Here is a 15,806-nt window from a genome sequence, read left to right on the forward strand (position 1 = left end):
CCATTTAAAATAAAACTCTTAATAAAATTTCCCCATGTGGACATACAATATGTACACACATATAATATAGTATAATAGACCAATACATCAATTTTAATAATAGCTTTTAAAATCTTTAACTCTTTTTGTAGATTGCCAATTGATTTGAATTGCTTTTTCTTTTTAGTAACCTCAGTTAACCATACTTTCTCTCAGTTGGTACTGTTAATACATTATTGGCTTCATCTGTTTACAGAGCCATCCCAAAGTACTGAATACAATAGAAGTGGCTGGAAAAAGTCCATAGGAACCTATAGGAGGACAGCTAAACACAGAACCAACAACGCTTTAGTTTTATGAGCAGCAGATATTCAAATTTTTGAAAAAAGCACATATTTAAATAACCCACTGCTCTTAATAAAAATTCAGCTGTTTTTGAACAATTAGAATTTAACAGACATCAAGAGAACATAATAGATTACTTTAACACATTGCTTTAACAGAGCATCAGAGTTTAATTCTATGTCAAAGAGAAATTGAGCTTCCTGTGATCTTCTGCTGTGAGGTTTCCCTCCTTTACCTTCCTTCATATTGGTGACCATGCCTCCGTGTTTGTGTGTAACACATCTCTAAGCATCCTTTGCAGGGCAGGATGAGTGGCAACAAATTCTTTCAGTTTCTGTTTGCTGTGAAAAGTCTCAATTTCACCTTCATTCACAAATGAGAGCTTTGCAGGATATAGTATTCTGGGCTGGCAGTTCTTCTCTCTTAGTACCTGGGCTATGTCTCGCCATTCCCTTCTAGCTTGTAGGGTTTCTGATGAGAAGTCTGCTGTGACTTGTTGGTAGAAAGAAACTAAAAACATTTTAGATGGTTGTGCTTAAGTTTACTGGCTAAACAAACTACACCATGTTAGATATTTAAGAGGTGTTTTCAAATACATGATTCTTAAAATTTATAGAAGGCATTGGACCTTCTGGTAAATGTTTTCTTAAGTTGTTATCTAATGGTTGAAACGGTTTGCTAAGTATTCATGTGATATTGCTATTGTCAGCAAGCGATCTAGGACTTGCTCCCTCATTTCTCTATTCTAAGCCCAACTTGTTCTTTCATTTCTCTATTCTCTTCAAGGTAGGAAACTAATTCTATTATGAAGGAATCTGTAGGATGCACAATTTAATCTTTAGACCTTATAAAAGAGATGGCTAACATTTTTCTGCAATAGCATAGCCAAAATAAGAACTCAAATAATAATCTCATAGCTAGATTCACTTCGCCATCAGCGAAGTATACAGTAAGTAGAAAAAACCTCCCTTTCAGACCAAAGGGAAAGAAAGTTTTAAAGTGAGAATATAATTTGCCTCATGGGCATTGTCTACCTTAGAAAAACTACTACATAACATGCCTGTGACTATAGACTTGTAGTTCAGGCCACCGAAGATTAGAGATGGGACACGGGCACTCCCTTGACTTGCATCCTCTGGTCTGCTTTAACACAAACCAGGAGGAAAAGAAAGCTCGGCATCAGAAGCAATGGGTGGCAGGCCTATTAATGGCTGATCTGTACAGTGATCTGCCCTCAAGGAGACCCAACAGGCCAGTCCACTGCAGTGGCTTTCAATGTGGTAAGCCTGGGCTTCAGCAGAAGTCAGCTTGTGAAGAGCCCTGGCAGCTCTGCCAAGAGTTGGATCACTGGAAATGGACCTGCCCTGGAGTCGAAGGATGCCCAGGTCAGAGCCACAGATCTTATTGGCTCTAAGCTGAAAAGCCCTTCACTCAGCCCAACTTCCAAAGTGACCACTGCAGCTGAGGGGATGGTCAAGTAGGGTCAGCAACATTGCAGGCAGAACTGTAAATTTCTTGTTAGAGATGCCACCTGCCTTTACCTGGCCAGCTCTCCTCCCAGGCCAGCCAAGTAATGAAAGTCAACAGAGTGCCTTCCCCTAGGAGGTTCATACCTCCCTTAGGATATACCCCATGTGAAGAGATAGATAGGTCTGGGCCTCTGAATTTACAAGGCCTAAAGCCCACCAGATTATTATCAAGCCCCTTCTATCAGGTTCTATTTGCCTCTCAATCAGAAAACTTAATTGTAGCTTAGACAGCACCTTTCTTAGCTCCTCTAATAATGACTCTGTCCTTTGTTCTAGGCCCTGTCTAGTGCACTTGGGCCTCATTCCTTTGTAATCATAACCTCTACTCTACCACCAATGGCTCTACTCCCAACATGTGTGTACTGATGGTCCTCTTCCCCACTTAATGCTGTATAATTGTTCAAACCTGGTAAATGCCACTCTTAGGATCATTGGTTACTATCCTCACTCTGTCTTTTATGACCTTGTCTAAATATGATCAGAGTCGGCAAACTTGGAAGTCTTCCATAGCCTTGGCAACTCATGACGACAGCCTAGGATGGTTACTGGCGCCATAAACTAGAGTGTCAATTTGTTGGGTCAACAACAGGAGCCACTGTGCACTTGCTCCTCATGTGGGATATCTGTCCTTAATGTGCTGTACATTGTGATTTAATGCTATAACTAGTACTCAAACAGTATGTTTCACTTTGTGTTTCTATGTGGGTGCAAACTGTTGAAATCTTTATACTAAATTGATCTTCTGTATATAAAGAGAATTGAAAATGAATCTTGATGCAAATGGAAGGGGAGAGGGAGCGGGAGGGGGGAGGGTTGCGGGTGGGAGGGAAGTTATTGGGGGGGGGAAGCCATTGTAATCCATAAGCTGTACACTGGAAATTTATATTCATTAAATAAAAGTGAAAAAAAATTATTTTATGCATGTTCCCATAAAATAATTGGGATACTTCAAATCTTTTTATATGATATAAATGAGAATATGTAACATAACATCCTGGTTTTTGAATGATTGAAAGTACATGCTGGGGCCAGCGCTGTGACTCAGAGATTTAAAGCCCTGGCCTGAAGCACCGGGATCCCAAATGGGCGCCGGTTCTAGCCCTGGTCTGCTCCTCTTCCAATCCAGCTCTCTATTACGGCCTGGGAAAGCATGGAAAATGGCCCAACTCCTTGGGCTCCTGCACCCACGTAGAAGACCCAGAAGAAGCTTCTGGCTCCTTGCTTCATATCGGTGCAGCTCTGGCCGTTGTAGCCATCTGGGGAGTGAATCAGGGGATGGAAGACCTTTCTCTCTCTCTCTGTCTCTAGTTCTCTCTACAACTCTGTCTTTCAAATAAATAAAATAAATCTTAAAAAAACCTTAAAAATTACATGCTACAAACTTATATGAGCCAAATTTATTCATGAGGATAAGTCTTTAATAACTTTATCTTTCACTGTCATTGGTTCCTTTAGTTTTACTATTCTCTATCCATATACAATAGCTAGTTTTCTTATATATAATTCATTTTTTTCTTTCAAAAATGTCAAAGTGACACTACATCAATATACATATTTTGTGGTACAATTTTACTCTTTTCTATACTTGCTATATTTCATTTCTCATTTCTGCTTTATATCTTGGGTTTTTAAAATACACTTAAAATCATTGGTGACTACGTTACATCACTTGAAAAAAAATTCAACTGTACTAGTTTCTTAATTTCTACTTTCATCTGGCATCCATTGATTTCATTAGACTTACTTGTTATTCTATTTCCAGTTTTTCTTATTGATAGCTTATTTTGCTTATTTTTTGTTTTCATATTCAATCCTGAAAGCATGCAATGTGAAAGATGTATTGCATGTTTGGTCCTATCTTAGGCTCGATATCCTCACTATTGCTATTTCCCAAGTATTCTCTTCTGATGCCCTCTTTAATATAAAAGTTATTTAGGAAAGAGTTATTTTTTTTCTTTTCTTTACTTTCACAGGAAACTGATATTGTTGGTTTATATGTTCTTTTAATTTCTATATTTATCATACTTTGTTCATATCCTAGTATCATTGAAATTTATTCAGGTTTTAATAATGAATATATATTAAAGAGTTTAATATATAAATTAATTTTATTATATTATTCACATTCTTCATATTTTTCAAATATTTTTCAACTCAAGTCAAAGGTGAGAACTGAAAGAGGTATGGACATGTCTTAGATTACTATTTTTGCTCTTGTGAATTTTCCCTTGTATTTTTCAGAGGTTTGCATAATATATTTCTATACTGTATTAAATGTATAAAACTTTTCTGACTTCTGTGGTCTGACTGGAGATCAATTTTTTTTATTAAAGTAAAATTTAATTATTTAAACAATTTGATACATGTACTTTGAAGTTTACTTTTTTTAAATACTTTTGAGGTTCTTTTTTTATTTTCCAAGATCCATTTAACCTTAAAATTTTCCTGAATTGCTTTTAAATTTATCTCTGGTAAGAACATTATTACTAGGCCAACATTGTGGTGTAGCAAGTTAAGCCACCACTTTCAATGCTAGCATCCCATATCAGAAGTCTGGTTCAAGTCCTGGCTGCTCCAGTTCAGAACCAACACCTCACTAATGCACCTGAAAAAGCAGCAGAAGATGGCCCAAATACTTAGGTCCCTGCCAACCCCATAGGCGATCTGGATGGAGTTCCTTGCTCCTGGCTTCCATTTAGCCCAGCACCAACCATTGTAGACATGTGGGGAGTAAACCAAGGGATGGAAGGTATCTTTCTCTCTCTGTCTCTATTTACCTATGTGTGTCATTATACATTTCAAATAAATAAATATTTTTTTAAAAAATTATAGCTTTAATAAAGTTATGATTAAACTTTAAATTTTAACTCGATGTTTGCCATTATTGGGTCACTTTTTTTTTCATTTATTAAACTTTTATTTAATGAATATAAATTTCCAAAGTACAGCTTATGGGTTACAATGGCTTCCCCCCTCCCATAACTTGCCTCCCACCCGCAATCCTCCCCTTTCCCGCTCCCTTTCACCTTCCATTCACATCAAGATTCATTTTCAATTCTCTTTATATACAGAAGATCAGTTTAGTACATATTAGGTAAAGATTTCAACAGTTTGCCCCCATATAGCAACACAAAGTGAAAAAATACTGTTGGAATACTAGTTATAGCATTAAATAACAGTGTACAGCACATTAAAGACAGATCCTACATAATATTTTTTTAAATTAATTAATTTTCTATGCCATTTCCAATTTAACACCAGGTTGTTTGTTTTTTCATTTCCAATTATCTTTATATACAGAAGATCAATTCAGTATATAATTAGTAAAGATTTCATCAGTTTGTACCCACACAGGAACACAAAGTGTAAAAATACTGTTTCAGTACTAGTTATAGCATCACTGCACATTAGACAACACATTAAGGACAGATCCCACAGGGGATGTAAGTACACAGTGACTCCTGTTGCTGACTTCACAATTTGACACTCCTGTTCATGGTGTCAGTAATCTCCCTAGGCTCTAGTCATGAGTTGCCAGGGCTATGGAAGCCTTTAGAGTTCGCTGACTTTGATCTTATGCCGATAGGGTCATAGTCAAGGTGGAAGTTCTCTCCTCCCTTCAGAGAAAGGTACCTCCTTCTCTGAAAGCCCCGTTCTTTCCGCTGGGATCTCACTCACAGAGATCTTTCATTTAGGTCTTCTTCTTTTTTTTCTTTTCCATGGTATCTTGGTTTTCCATGCCTACAATACTCTCATGGGCTCTTTTACCAAGTATTTTATTTCTATAACTGGCAGATCTATTCTTGTTTTCTCATTTGTTTTCTGCTGCGTGACTTTTTTGTTCTATCCTCTCACCACTTTGTTTTCTTCTCTTTTCCTATTTATTTTCCTTTTTTTTTTTTTTTTTTTTTTTTTTGGACAGGCAGAGTGGATAGTGAGAAAGAGAAAGAGAGAAAGGTCTTCCTTTTTGCCGTTGGTTCACCCTCCAATGGCCGCTGCGGACAGCGCATCTCGCTGATCTGAAGGCAGGAGCCAGGTGCTTCTTCTGGTCTCCCATGCAGGTGCAGGGTCCAAGCACTCGAGCAAGCACTCCACTGCACTCCCGGGCCACAGCAGAGAGCTGGCCTGGAAGAGGGGCAACCGGGATAGAATCCGGCGCCCCAACCGGGACTAGAACCCGGTGTGCCAGTGCCGCAAGGCGGAGGATTAGCCTGTTAAGCCACGGCGCAGGCCATTTCCTATTTGTTTTATGTATTATTTACATCATTTTCTTCCCCTCTGGTGATCTGGAAGGTATGCATTCTACTTTCAATTCTAATGGAAGAGACACTCATACTCGTTGTCTGTGACTCTCATGTGGTATCTCCAGTTGGCTATAGTTACAGTCTTAGATTTTTATATGAATTTTAAACTGTAATGATCAGTTTATGCATGAACTTAATTAGATTAAGTTCAATCAAATACTAAATTGGGTGTTGGTGTGAAAGTGTTTTCTGTGCATGGGTAACAGAGTGAGTTGTCCTTAAGAAAGGAGACTCCCCACCATAATGTGAGCAATCCTTGTTAATCACTGAGGTTTCTCTGAGGAAGAATACTTCCCTAAACAGTACAACATCAGTCCTGCTCAGGACTGTGCACTCTGCCAACCCACACTACAGATTACAGACTTTCCAACCCCTGTGACTGTGTTGTCTATTCCTTGAAATAATTTCTTCATATGTATGAGCACTATGTACAAGTACACAGATTGTCCCCAATTTGTGATGGTTCTACTTAGATATTCTGACTTAATGATGATGCAAAAGCAGTGCACGTTCAGGAGACACTGTAATTCAGATGTTAAATGTTGCCCTTTCTCACTTTAGCAATATGTGGTGTGATGTTTCCTCATGATGCCAGCAGCGGCAGTGAGCTGCAGCTCCCAGTCACCATGCTGTCCCCAGGGAATACAACAGATATTCTCCAAGGTACTATGTTGCCAGCCCTTGGAGATATAGGTACTTAATAAATTATATAAACTATTCAACACTTTAGTATAAAATAGTCTTTGTGTTAAATGATTTTTGCCTAACTACAGGCTAATGTAAGTGTTCTGAGCACATCTAAGGTAGAGTAGACTACACTACGATGTTCTGTAAATTAAGTGTAAAAAACTCATTTCAACTCACAATATTTTCAACTTACAATGGGATAATCAGGATATGACCTCATCATAAGTCAAGTAGTATGTGTGTCTGTGTATGTGTGTGGAGAGCTATAGAGATGAGATTGTATGTACTGATAGGCTTACACACACACATACACACACACAATCTACTGGTTATATTATGATTTTATAAAAATAAAACCCTAATTAATCTATTAGCTTTTCAAATTTCATGCAGTTTTACAAGAACAATCATTAGAATTTGTCAAATTTTATGAACCATATTTACATTATCATATTTGCAGTATTTCAAGAATTCTTATCACTTCTTTATATTATTCTTCAATTTTGTTCCCATTTTTGGGTTTTAAATTCAGTTGAATCTATTAATTAGAATGCTTTTTTTGTATTTTTTTGTAATTTTTTCAAGGCAATGTATATTTTATTTTACATGTTCAATGCATCTTCGCAGGATTCCTAATTATTTGGTAATATTCTTTTTTAATTTTATTTGAAAGACAGACAGAGACACCTAAAGAGAAACTTCTATCAGCTGGCCTATTTCTCAAATGCCCACAACAATTAGTACTGCACCAGGCCAAAGCCAGGAGCCAAGAATTCAATCCAAGTATCACATGTGTGTGGCAAAGACCCAAGGACTTGAACTAGCATCTCTGTCTTCAAGGATAGACATTAGCAGGAAGTTGGAATCAGGAGCTAGGGCTCAGACCAGGTACTCCAATATGGGATACAGACATCCCAAGCTGCATCTTAACCGCTGAGCCAAACATCTTTATTCCCCAAATATTTATAGATATTATACCACTATGTTTCTAAATTTACTGTTATAAAGAATTCTAAGGCCAAAAAGCTTTCCGTTCCCTTCTATATTTCTTTTACTTTTTCCCATCTTACAGCGAGTTTAACATAAAGTAGCAATTTTTATTCTTTTTTTAAAAGATTTATTTTATTTATTTGAAAGAGTTACACAGAGAGAAGAGAGGCAGAGAGAGAGAGAGAGAGAGAGAGAGAGAGAGAGAAAGTCTTCCATCTGCTGGTTCACTCCACAGATGGCCGAAACAGCGGGAGCTGTGCTGATCCGAAGCCAGGAGCCAGGAGCTTCCTCTGGGTCTCCCACATGCGTGCGTGCAGAGGCCCAAGGACTTGGGCCATCTTCTTTTTTTTTTTTTTTTTGACAGGCAGAGTGGACAGTGAGAGAGAGAGAGAGACAGAGAGAAAGGTCTTCCTTTTCCGTTGGTTCACCCCCCCAAATGGCCGCTGCGGCTGGTGCTCTGCAGCAAGCATACCACACTGATCCGAAGCCAGTAGCCAGGTGCTTCTCCTGGTCTCCCATGTGGGTGCAGGGCCCAAGGACTTGGGCCACCCTCCACTGCACTCCCAGGCCACAGCAGAGAGCTGGACTGGAAGAGGAGCAACCAGGACAGAATCCGGTGCCCCGACCAGGACTAGAACCCAGTGTGCCGGCGCCTCAGGCGGAGGATTAGCCTATTGAGCTGCTGCGCCGGCCTACTTGGGTCATCTTCTACTGATATCCCAGGCCATAGCAGAGAGCTGGATTAGAAGAAAGCAGCCGGGACTAGAACTGGCACCCATATGGGATGCCAGTGCTTCAGGCCAGGGCTTTAACCCACTGCGCCACAGCGCTGGCCCCAACAATTTTTATTTTTAATACTGATATGTCCAAATTAAACATAGCTACTCCTAGGTTTTCTATGCATAATTCATTTATAGCTTTTATTGTTGTTCCTTTTTTATTTATTCTTGGCTCTTATTGAAAAGAACGATTACCTATATGTAGCTTTCCATTTGTATATTTCTATTTCTAGTATCTTATCATTTATTAGTTTTATTGTCTTATTTTGCTTTCTACATTCTAGTGGCACTAGATATACATCAATCGGTTCTTCACGCCACCTGTTCAGTTTGAGGCAGTGTTGCTTCTGTTCTTTACTGCATTATTGAATTTAATAAGATCTTTCATACGCTTTTTATCATTTCTGTCCTGCTTCTGTCTACATCTTTCTACATCTGTCTACACAGTTGCAATTCAGATTATTCATTTCTTACAGGATTCAGATTTTTTGAGATTTACTTGACAGCAAAAAAAAAAAAATATGATCTAAAATTTACTCTTGCAATGAACTATGTTTCTCCACTTCCTTTTGCATGTTTCTATTTCTATTATGTTATGGGATTTTTTATATCTTATATAGCAAGCCTCAATAAGATGTTAAACTATATATAGGTGTGTGTGTATCTTGTGTGTGTGTGTGTGTGTGTGTATAGCCGTAACTTAGTTTCATTCCTCACCTTTCATTTCCTGAGGCAATATCAGCTCCAAGATGTGTCCAGGATTTTTTAGTATAAGCACTGTGAAGCTGAACTTTCCCATAAACCCCTGAAAATAAAAAGAGCAATGGTTGAACAGGAAAATCCTTCAGAAAAATTAAGGTCAGATAAGTGAAATTCATTCCATAAATAATTGTGCAAAATGTGATATAGAATCTGTATATTAAGGAGCCCATCTTATCAAAAATGAATATTTAAGTGCTCTATTTTACAAGAGGTCATATATATCACACATGACCAAAAATAGTATTCTTTCAAAAACTATAAAGAAACGAATGCTATACCACATGACAATAATCTAAAAGCTGGGGAAAAGAACCACTGTAATAGTTAACTAGTTACATTTGAAAAAGTACCTCCTCCTACCTATAAGTGACTCCAAACCATTTGCAATTCTGTGGGAAGTTAACTGGTTTTGATATTTTATGTTATATAGTAGATTCTCCAAGGGGCATGCATAATTTTATTTCCTAAGGATAGGGCTTTGTTACTATTAGCTTTGTTTTCCGTGGTTGGACTTAATATTTTGTCTTATTACAGATATCAAGAGAGAGATCTCTACGTCCTTTATTTCAAAATATAATTTATTTCAGACTTGCAAATTAAAGTCTTACGAGGGCCATGCTTGATGCAGCCCAGTTTTATTCCTCCAGGTCTTTCCTCTTACATATTCCATTGCCATTTTCAACCATACTAAACATAATTCTTCATAGTCTAGTGGTCTAAAAATGTTTTGACCATGAAACTCAGCAGTAAAACTAAAATGTCATCATGTGCTCCCAACACATGTATATTCATTTTATTTAGATAGCTTTAGATAATATTTATTATTTCAGATAAATAAGTATGCTCATGTATATGAATATATTCATATATTTGAATAGAATTTCTATACTATCTATCTGCACCCATTTGGATTGCTTACAAATTCATAGATGGAGACATTGCATTTTGTTGCAAGGCATTATCTCAAAACTTCACAATTTTCAGCAAAAAAAAAAGCACAAATGAAAGACTTAAATATTACTAATGCACAAGTAATATGCCTTGGGTTTACATAAAAATGGACTCAAAAAAATCTCAATTATTTAGAATCTAACTATATATATATATATATATATATATATATACAATTTTCCCATACCCAAATACAGGAAAAGGTTATAAGATGAAAAAACTAAAATTGGTGTTAATGTTTATTAAAAAAAATCCCACTTTTGGGACATATTCTGCAATCAGTATTCCATAATCATAATTTATAAACATATTTCACAAGATACCATCATTATCATCTTCTTCCATCCACAAAAAAAAAAAAATGAAATCCATCTTTTTCATTATAGGCTAAGTAACCTAGGCAGATAAGGATCCTGAAGCAATTTAGAGAGATTTCCAACAACGTTGATAACAAAAAGCAGTTCACGTCCTTAAATTTGAATTATCCAGAAAATTCAATTTACCAGAAAAGCAAATTTATTGGTCATTTCCAATCATCAAAGGATTACTGAAAAATGACACCATTTTTCAGTTGTTTCAAGGAGATTATAAAGGATTTAAAACAATTAAAATCCATCATTTACTTATGATACCATAAAAATTTAAGCATGCAATGAAACAAATATTCTGTTTTTTATTTCAGTCTGGTAACAAAAGTTTTCAAAAGCACTAATGTGATCATATGGCTGGGTTCAGGGATCAGGAAAGGCCTCTGTGGAAATCCTTAACAGAATATTTGATCCATTATAACCACTGCAGTAAAACAGAGTGGCTACTACATAGCTAAAAAGAGATTGAACATTTCTGTTGTGATCCATCTACTTTGTCAACTTGGAAATTTTTTTAAATTGTTGAATCTCATATTATTGGGAAGATAAAATAAATGACATGCATGAAAAAAATCTTCAGAAATTATAAAACACTATCAAAGTATTACATAGCAATGATTATTTGTCAGATAGCTAAGTTAACTATTGTCCAAATATTATTTTCTGTTTTATTGAGTACTGAAATGCAGAGAGGAAGCTGCTGAGCGTAGATGAATATTAAGTTTCTATCCCATGGTGTACAGAAACCTCAAATAGGACGATCCTTTCTCTTTTGCCACAAGACAAAGTGAATCACTTTAAACATTCAACATGGGGCCGGTGCTGTGGCTCACTTGGTTAATCCTCCGCCTGCGATGCTGGCATCCCATATGGGTATTGGGTTTTAGTCCCGGTTGCTCCTCTTCCAGTCCAGCTCTCTGCTGTGGCCCCAGAGGGCAGTGGAGGATGGCCCAGGTCCTTGGGCCCTGCACCCACATGGGATACCAGGAGGAAGCACCTGGCTCCTGGCTTCGGATTGGTGTAGCTCCAGCCATAGTGGCCATTTAGGGGGGTGAACTAACAGAAGGAAGACCTTTCTCTCTGTCTCTCTCTCACTGTCTATAACTCTACCTGTCAAATAAACTTAAAAAAAAAATTAAAAAAATTCAACACAATAGTGCATATTATAGAGAATCCATTGACGTCAATATTCTATCTGTTTAATACATTCAAGGTATGTAACAATATAATATTTTAAAAGGTGATAAATTATAATCAAAGGGAAAGAAAATAACAAAAGAATCAGGTTTTTAAAATGTAAATATTCTTAAAGGGAAATTGCTTCATACAAAGGGTTATCCCTCTTTACTTATAAAATTAGCAATTATCATAAAGAAAAAGTGATAGAGTATTCAAAATATAATAATCATTCTTTTCTTATTTAAAACTGAGCTATTTTGAAGCTCTTACTTACATCATGGTTATACAAGGTAGATAGACTCTTACTTCAGACATACTTTGGAGTCCAAATAACCTGTTTATAAATCTACATTCTGTCACTAGAAAACTATGTGGTCTTATGCATATTTTTCATCATCCCCGAGTCTTAGCTTTTTTTGAGCTTTGTTTATTTATTTGAAAGGCAGAGCAATGGTGGGGAGGAAGGTCAGGGGAGCAGAATGAGATCTTGCATTCACTAGTTCACTCCTCAAATGGCCACAACAGCCTATTCTTGGTCAGGCCAAAACTGGGAGTCAAGAACTCCATCCTGGCCTTCCACATGGATAGCAGGAGCCTCAGTATTTGGACCATCTTCTGCTGTCTTCTCAGGAACATCAGCAGGAAGATGGATTGGAAGCAGAGCAGCCAGGACTCAAGACTCAAACTGGTACTCCTATCTATGCTACTGGCACTGCAAGCAGTGGCTTAAACTACTATGCCACAGTGCTGACATAAATCTGAGTTATGACTTCCATAAAATGGTCACTGCTCACGGAAAACCTAGTAGGGGAAATAATAAATTATCTAGAAGAATGCCTGGAATTTAGTAAGTAATCTATGAATGACATTTCTATGAGACACACACAAGCACATATATACACACGCTTACTTATTTTTTTAATAAAAATTACTTCATACTCTTACCAATTATTCCTGGGTCAATCTGAATTCCATTGACACGATCACAAAAGACACCCTCTGAGGCTCTAAGGAGAATTGTAAGCTTTTGTTCTTTCTGTAGGGGATTTTCTAAAGTACCTGTTTATAAAGAAAAGTATATCATTCAACACAATTTGAAATTAAGAGGGAGAGATACAAATTGTGATGTAATTTCAGAAGTGTGAAGTTGATGCTAGGAAGTAGAATACATGCAACAGAGACCATAGTCACAGAATTGGGGGAAAAACATGATTCAGTATAATTTTCTGAAGGAGACCAGATTACTGCTCAGCAATGTTCACTCTTCTTTCTTCATTAGCGCACATCATGGTTTCCTGACTTCCTAATGTTTATTGGCCATATGACTTGTTTTATCCAATGAAATTTGGGTGGCAGGGATATTAATGCCAGTTCCCAGTGGATGCTTCAAGGCACTTGGCAAGTTTTTACCAGGTCTCTGCAATGATGTGTGCTGCCATGAAAGAAGAATTCCTCAAAGAGCTTATAGGGTTTGAATGAAGAGACTTACAGATCAAAGCTGGATAGAACACACAAGTCGAAGCCAAGTCCATCTGAGTCTAACCCAAATATTTGTTGTTGAAAACCACCGAGATTTGGGGGTTGTTTGTTGTACACCATTATTACAGCAAAATACTTGGCTGATACACTAAGGCTAGTTGATTCCCAAATTCCTTTAATGTGTTTTAGCATTTAATCCTTGCAAGGAACCTGATAAGTATGATTCTGATCCAAGTTTTAAATATTTATACATAAAGGATATTAGAGGTTAAGGGACTTGTCTAAATTTATCCAATAAGTAACAAAATCTATTTGAAGAAAGATCTAGTTGGTGTGTTTCATTAAGAAAGTAGTAGGTCATATTCTAAATCTAAATTCTGTTAGCAGCTTAAAGACATAATGTTACGATACTCCCACAGCAGTTTGGAATGACTTCTGATCTTATGCTGCTAATGTAAACAATGGTGTCTGTCAGTTTTACAGTGTGAGACTTGTTCAGGGAAAATTCTGAAACAGTGTTAATGAGTATGGATCTAAGGAAGACTATTTTCTTTGGAATATGCATCTGAGAGCACAGAAACTATTACAAAGAATGTTTAAGGAGTAACTGAACAGACCCCAAATTATATACTAGGTCAAATAGGCTCACAAAATCTGTATGCTCTGAAACAAAACTTTCCAGTTTAGAAATTTCTGAAAACAATACCAAAAATGAAGTAATTTCTAGGGCAGCCCAAAATAATCCCCCTGCAAAGATTCAAGGTGAGTTTGAAGCTGCTACGTACCTATTTTAATAGCCCAGGCTTTACAAACATTATTCTAGAAGGGACTGTTGGAAGCAGGGTTCAGAGAGGAAATAAATCTGCCTGGAGTCGTAAAACAGGTCAATGGGCAAGCAAGGATCAGAACCCACAGCCTGTGTTTCTTAAATAAGCCGCTAAGGTATGCCCCTGCTCTGTGTAGGTAATGCCAGGCCTCAATTGAGAGACTAATGTCTCCTCTTAGCCAAAACAAAGATGTGCTAGAGCAGAAAGAAGGGAAGCAGGGGAGGGGGAGAATGTTAAGCAAATGTGTATGGTGTAACTCTTATCTTGCGGTTATAAGTCTGTCCAGTAAGCTGTTTTCCAACTGTGATTTCATTTATTTCACGGAGGGTAGTTTAAAGTCTTGGGGAAAAATGGCCTAGCACTAAACAGATACCAGAGAGAAAAAAGTAGGACAGTTTTTGCCCTAGAGAAATGTATGCAGAGTCCCACAAAAAGAGTTCAGCATTCTTTTAAAATCAGAGATTAAATCAATTATGCAACCCAAAACTACAGCACATGTGGAGCTTTCACAGAAAGCCTGGGCAAAATTAGTCAGCCTGCCATGATCTTTCGGTATCTCAGATGACCAGGATTTCAATTCTTTTCTATAATGAGGGGCAAGGAAAAGATGGAGACTAGAAGCCAGGTAGAAATAAGCAGAGTTGAGAAGGAAAGCCAAGCTACTTCAACATTAAAATGCAAAGCTTCTTAAATTCATAAAAGCTGGGGAACAGGAAGCTTTCAAGGCTGAGATACTCATTTTATTCTCAACTCCAGCAATCAAAGAAAGAGGAGGCACTCTCTCCAGTATGTGTTTTGCTCCTAAATGGGAATAGCCACCTGCCAAAGAAGATGCTAGGAGCACTGTTTATCACTAGTCTAAGCTGTAAGCCTCCTGCTAGTTGGTCTCACCTGTAGCAAGTGGTCAAAAACTTAATGAATTTATATACTCATAATGGAGGGAAAATTAATTTTCATTGGGCTGCAAAGACATTCCATACGTTTTTAAATGTATATTTTTATTTCATTCTCATAACCCCACAGTCAATATTACTGAGGTTCTCATGAGAAAACTGAGGCAAAGAGAGCTTAAGTAACTTGTCAGGAATTACACAGCTATGAAGTGGTGGATTTGGACTGTAGATTTCATAAGTATCACGGAGGACATGTGAATATGGAAGAATAGGAAAGGAGTAATGGGAGGCTACTATTGTGGGCAATGGAACTGGAGTAGAATATGTTCCAGATGCTAAAATCTCCCGGGGAGATGGAAGAAAATAACTTCTGGTATAGGAAAGGTAACTACTGTAATGGTATGGGGAATATGATACAAATGGATTCCATGAATTTGAATAGGTAAGAATAGATTCAAAGGACTTTTAATTGTTTTATTACAAAACTTCTTTGATGGAAGCAAATAGAGACATAGCTTACACTTCAGCCCCTGTATCAGGATGACTCCTCACAGCTTGTACTAAGCAAACCCAATGGGAACTCTGACCACTCCCTCAACTTTCTTAGAAGGGCCTCAGCCTTGTTTTTTTTTTCCTGATTCCTAATCGTCCCTCAAAACTTGGCCCCACTGTAAGTTATTTCTAAAAGCTTTCTATGGTCTAAACTTAGGTGACCCCCTTTCAACACAAAAATG

General features: G+C 37.3%; 1 protein-coding gene across 1 annotated transcript in view; it reads right to left on the bottom strand.

Moving 5' to 3' along the window:
• Window positions 1-15,806, bottom strand: part of PKHD1 (PKHD1 ciliary IPT domain containing fibrocystin/polyductin) — a 531,849-nt gene that overhangs the window by 160,626 nt on the left and 355,417 nt on the right. Inside the window, exons 54-55 of the mRNA XM_062186248.1 lie at window positions 12,819-12,932; window positions 9,331-9,418 (exon numbers count right to left, since the gene is read on the bottom strand). Coding sequence (XP_062042232.1) covers window positions 9,331-9,418; window positions 12,819-12,932 — 202 coding nt within the window. The remainder of the gene's footprint in view (window positions 1-9,330; window positions 9,419-12,818; window positions 12,933-15,806) is intronic.

This window comes from Lepus europaeus, chromosome 3 (assembly GCF_033115175.1).
Source record: "Lepus europaeus isolate LE1 chromosome 3, mLepTim1.pri, whole genome shotgun sequence".
Classification (NCBI taxonomy): domain Eukaryota; kingdom Metazoa; phylum Chordata; class Mammalia; order Lagomorpha; family Leporidae; genus Lepus; species Lepus europaeus.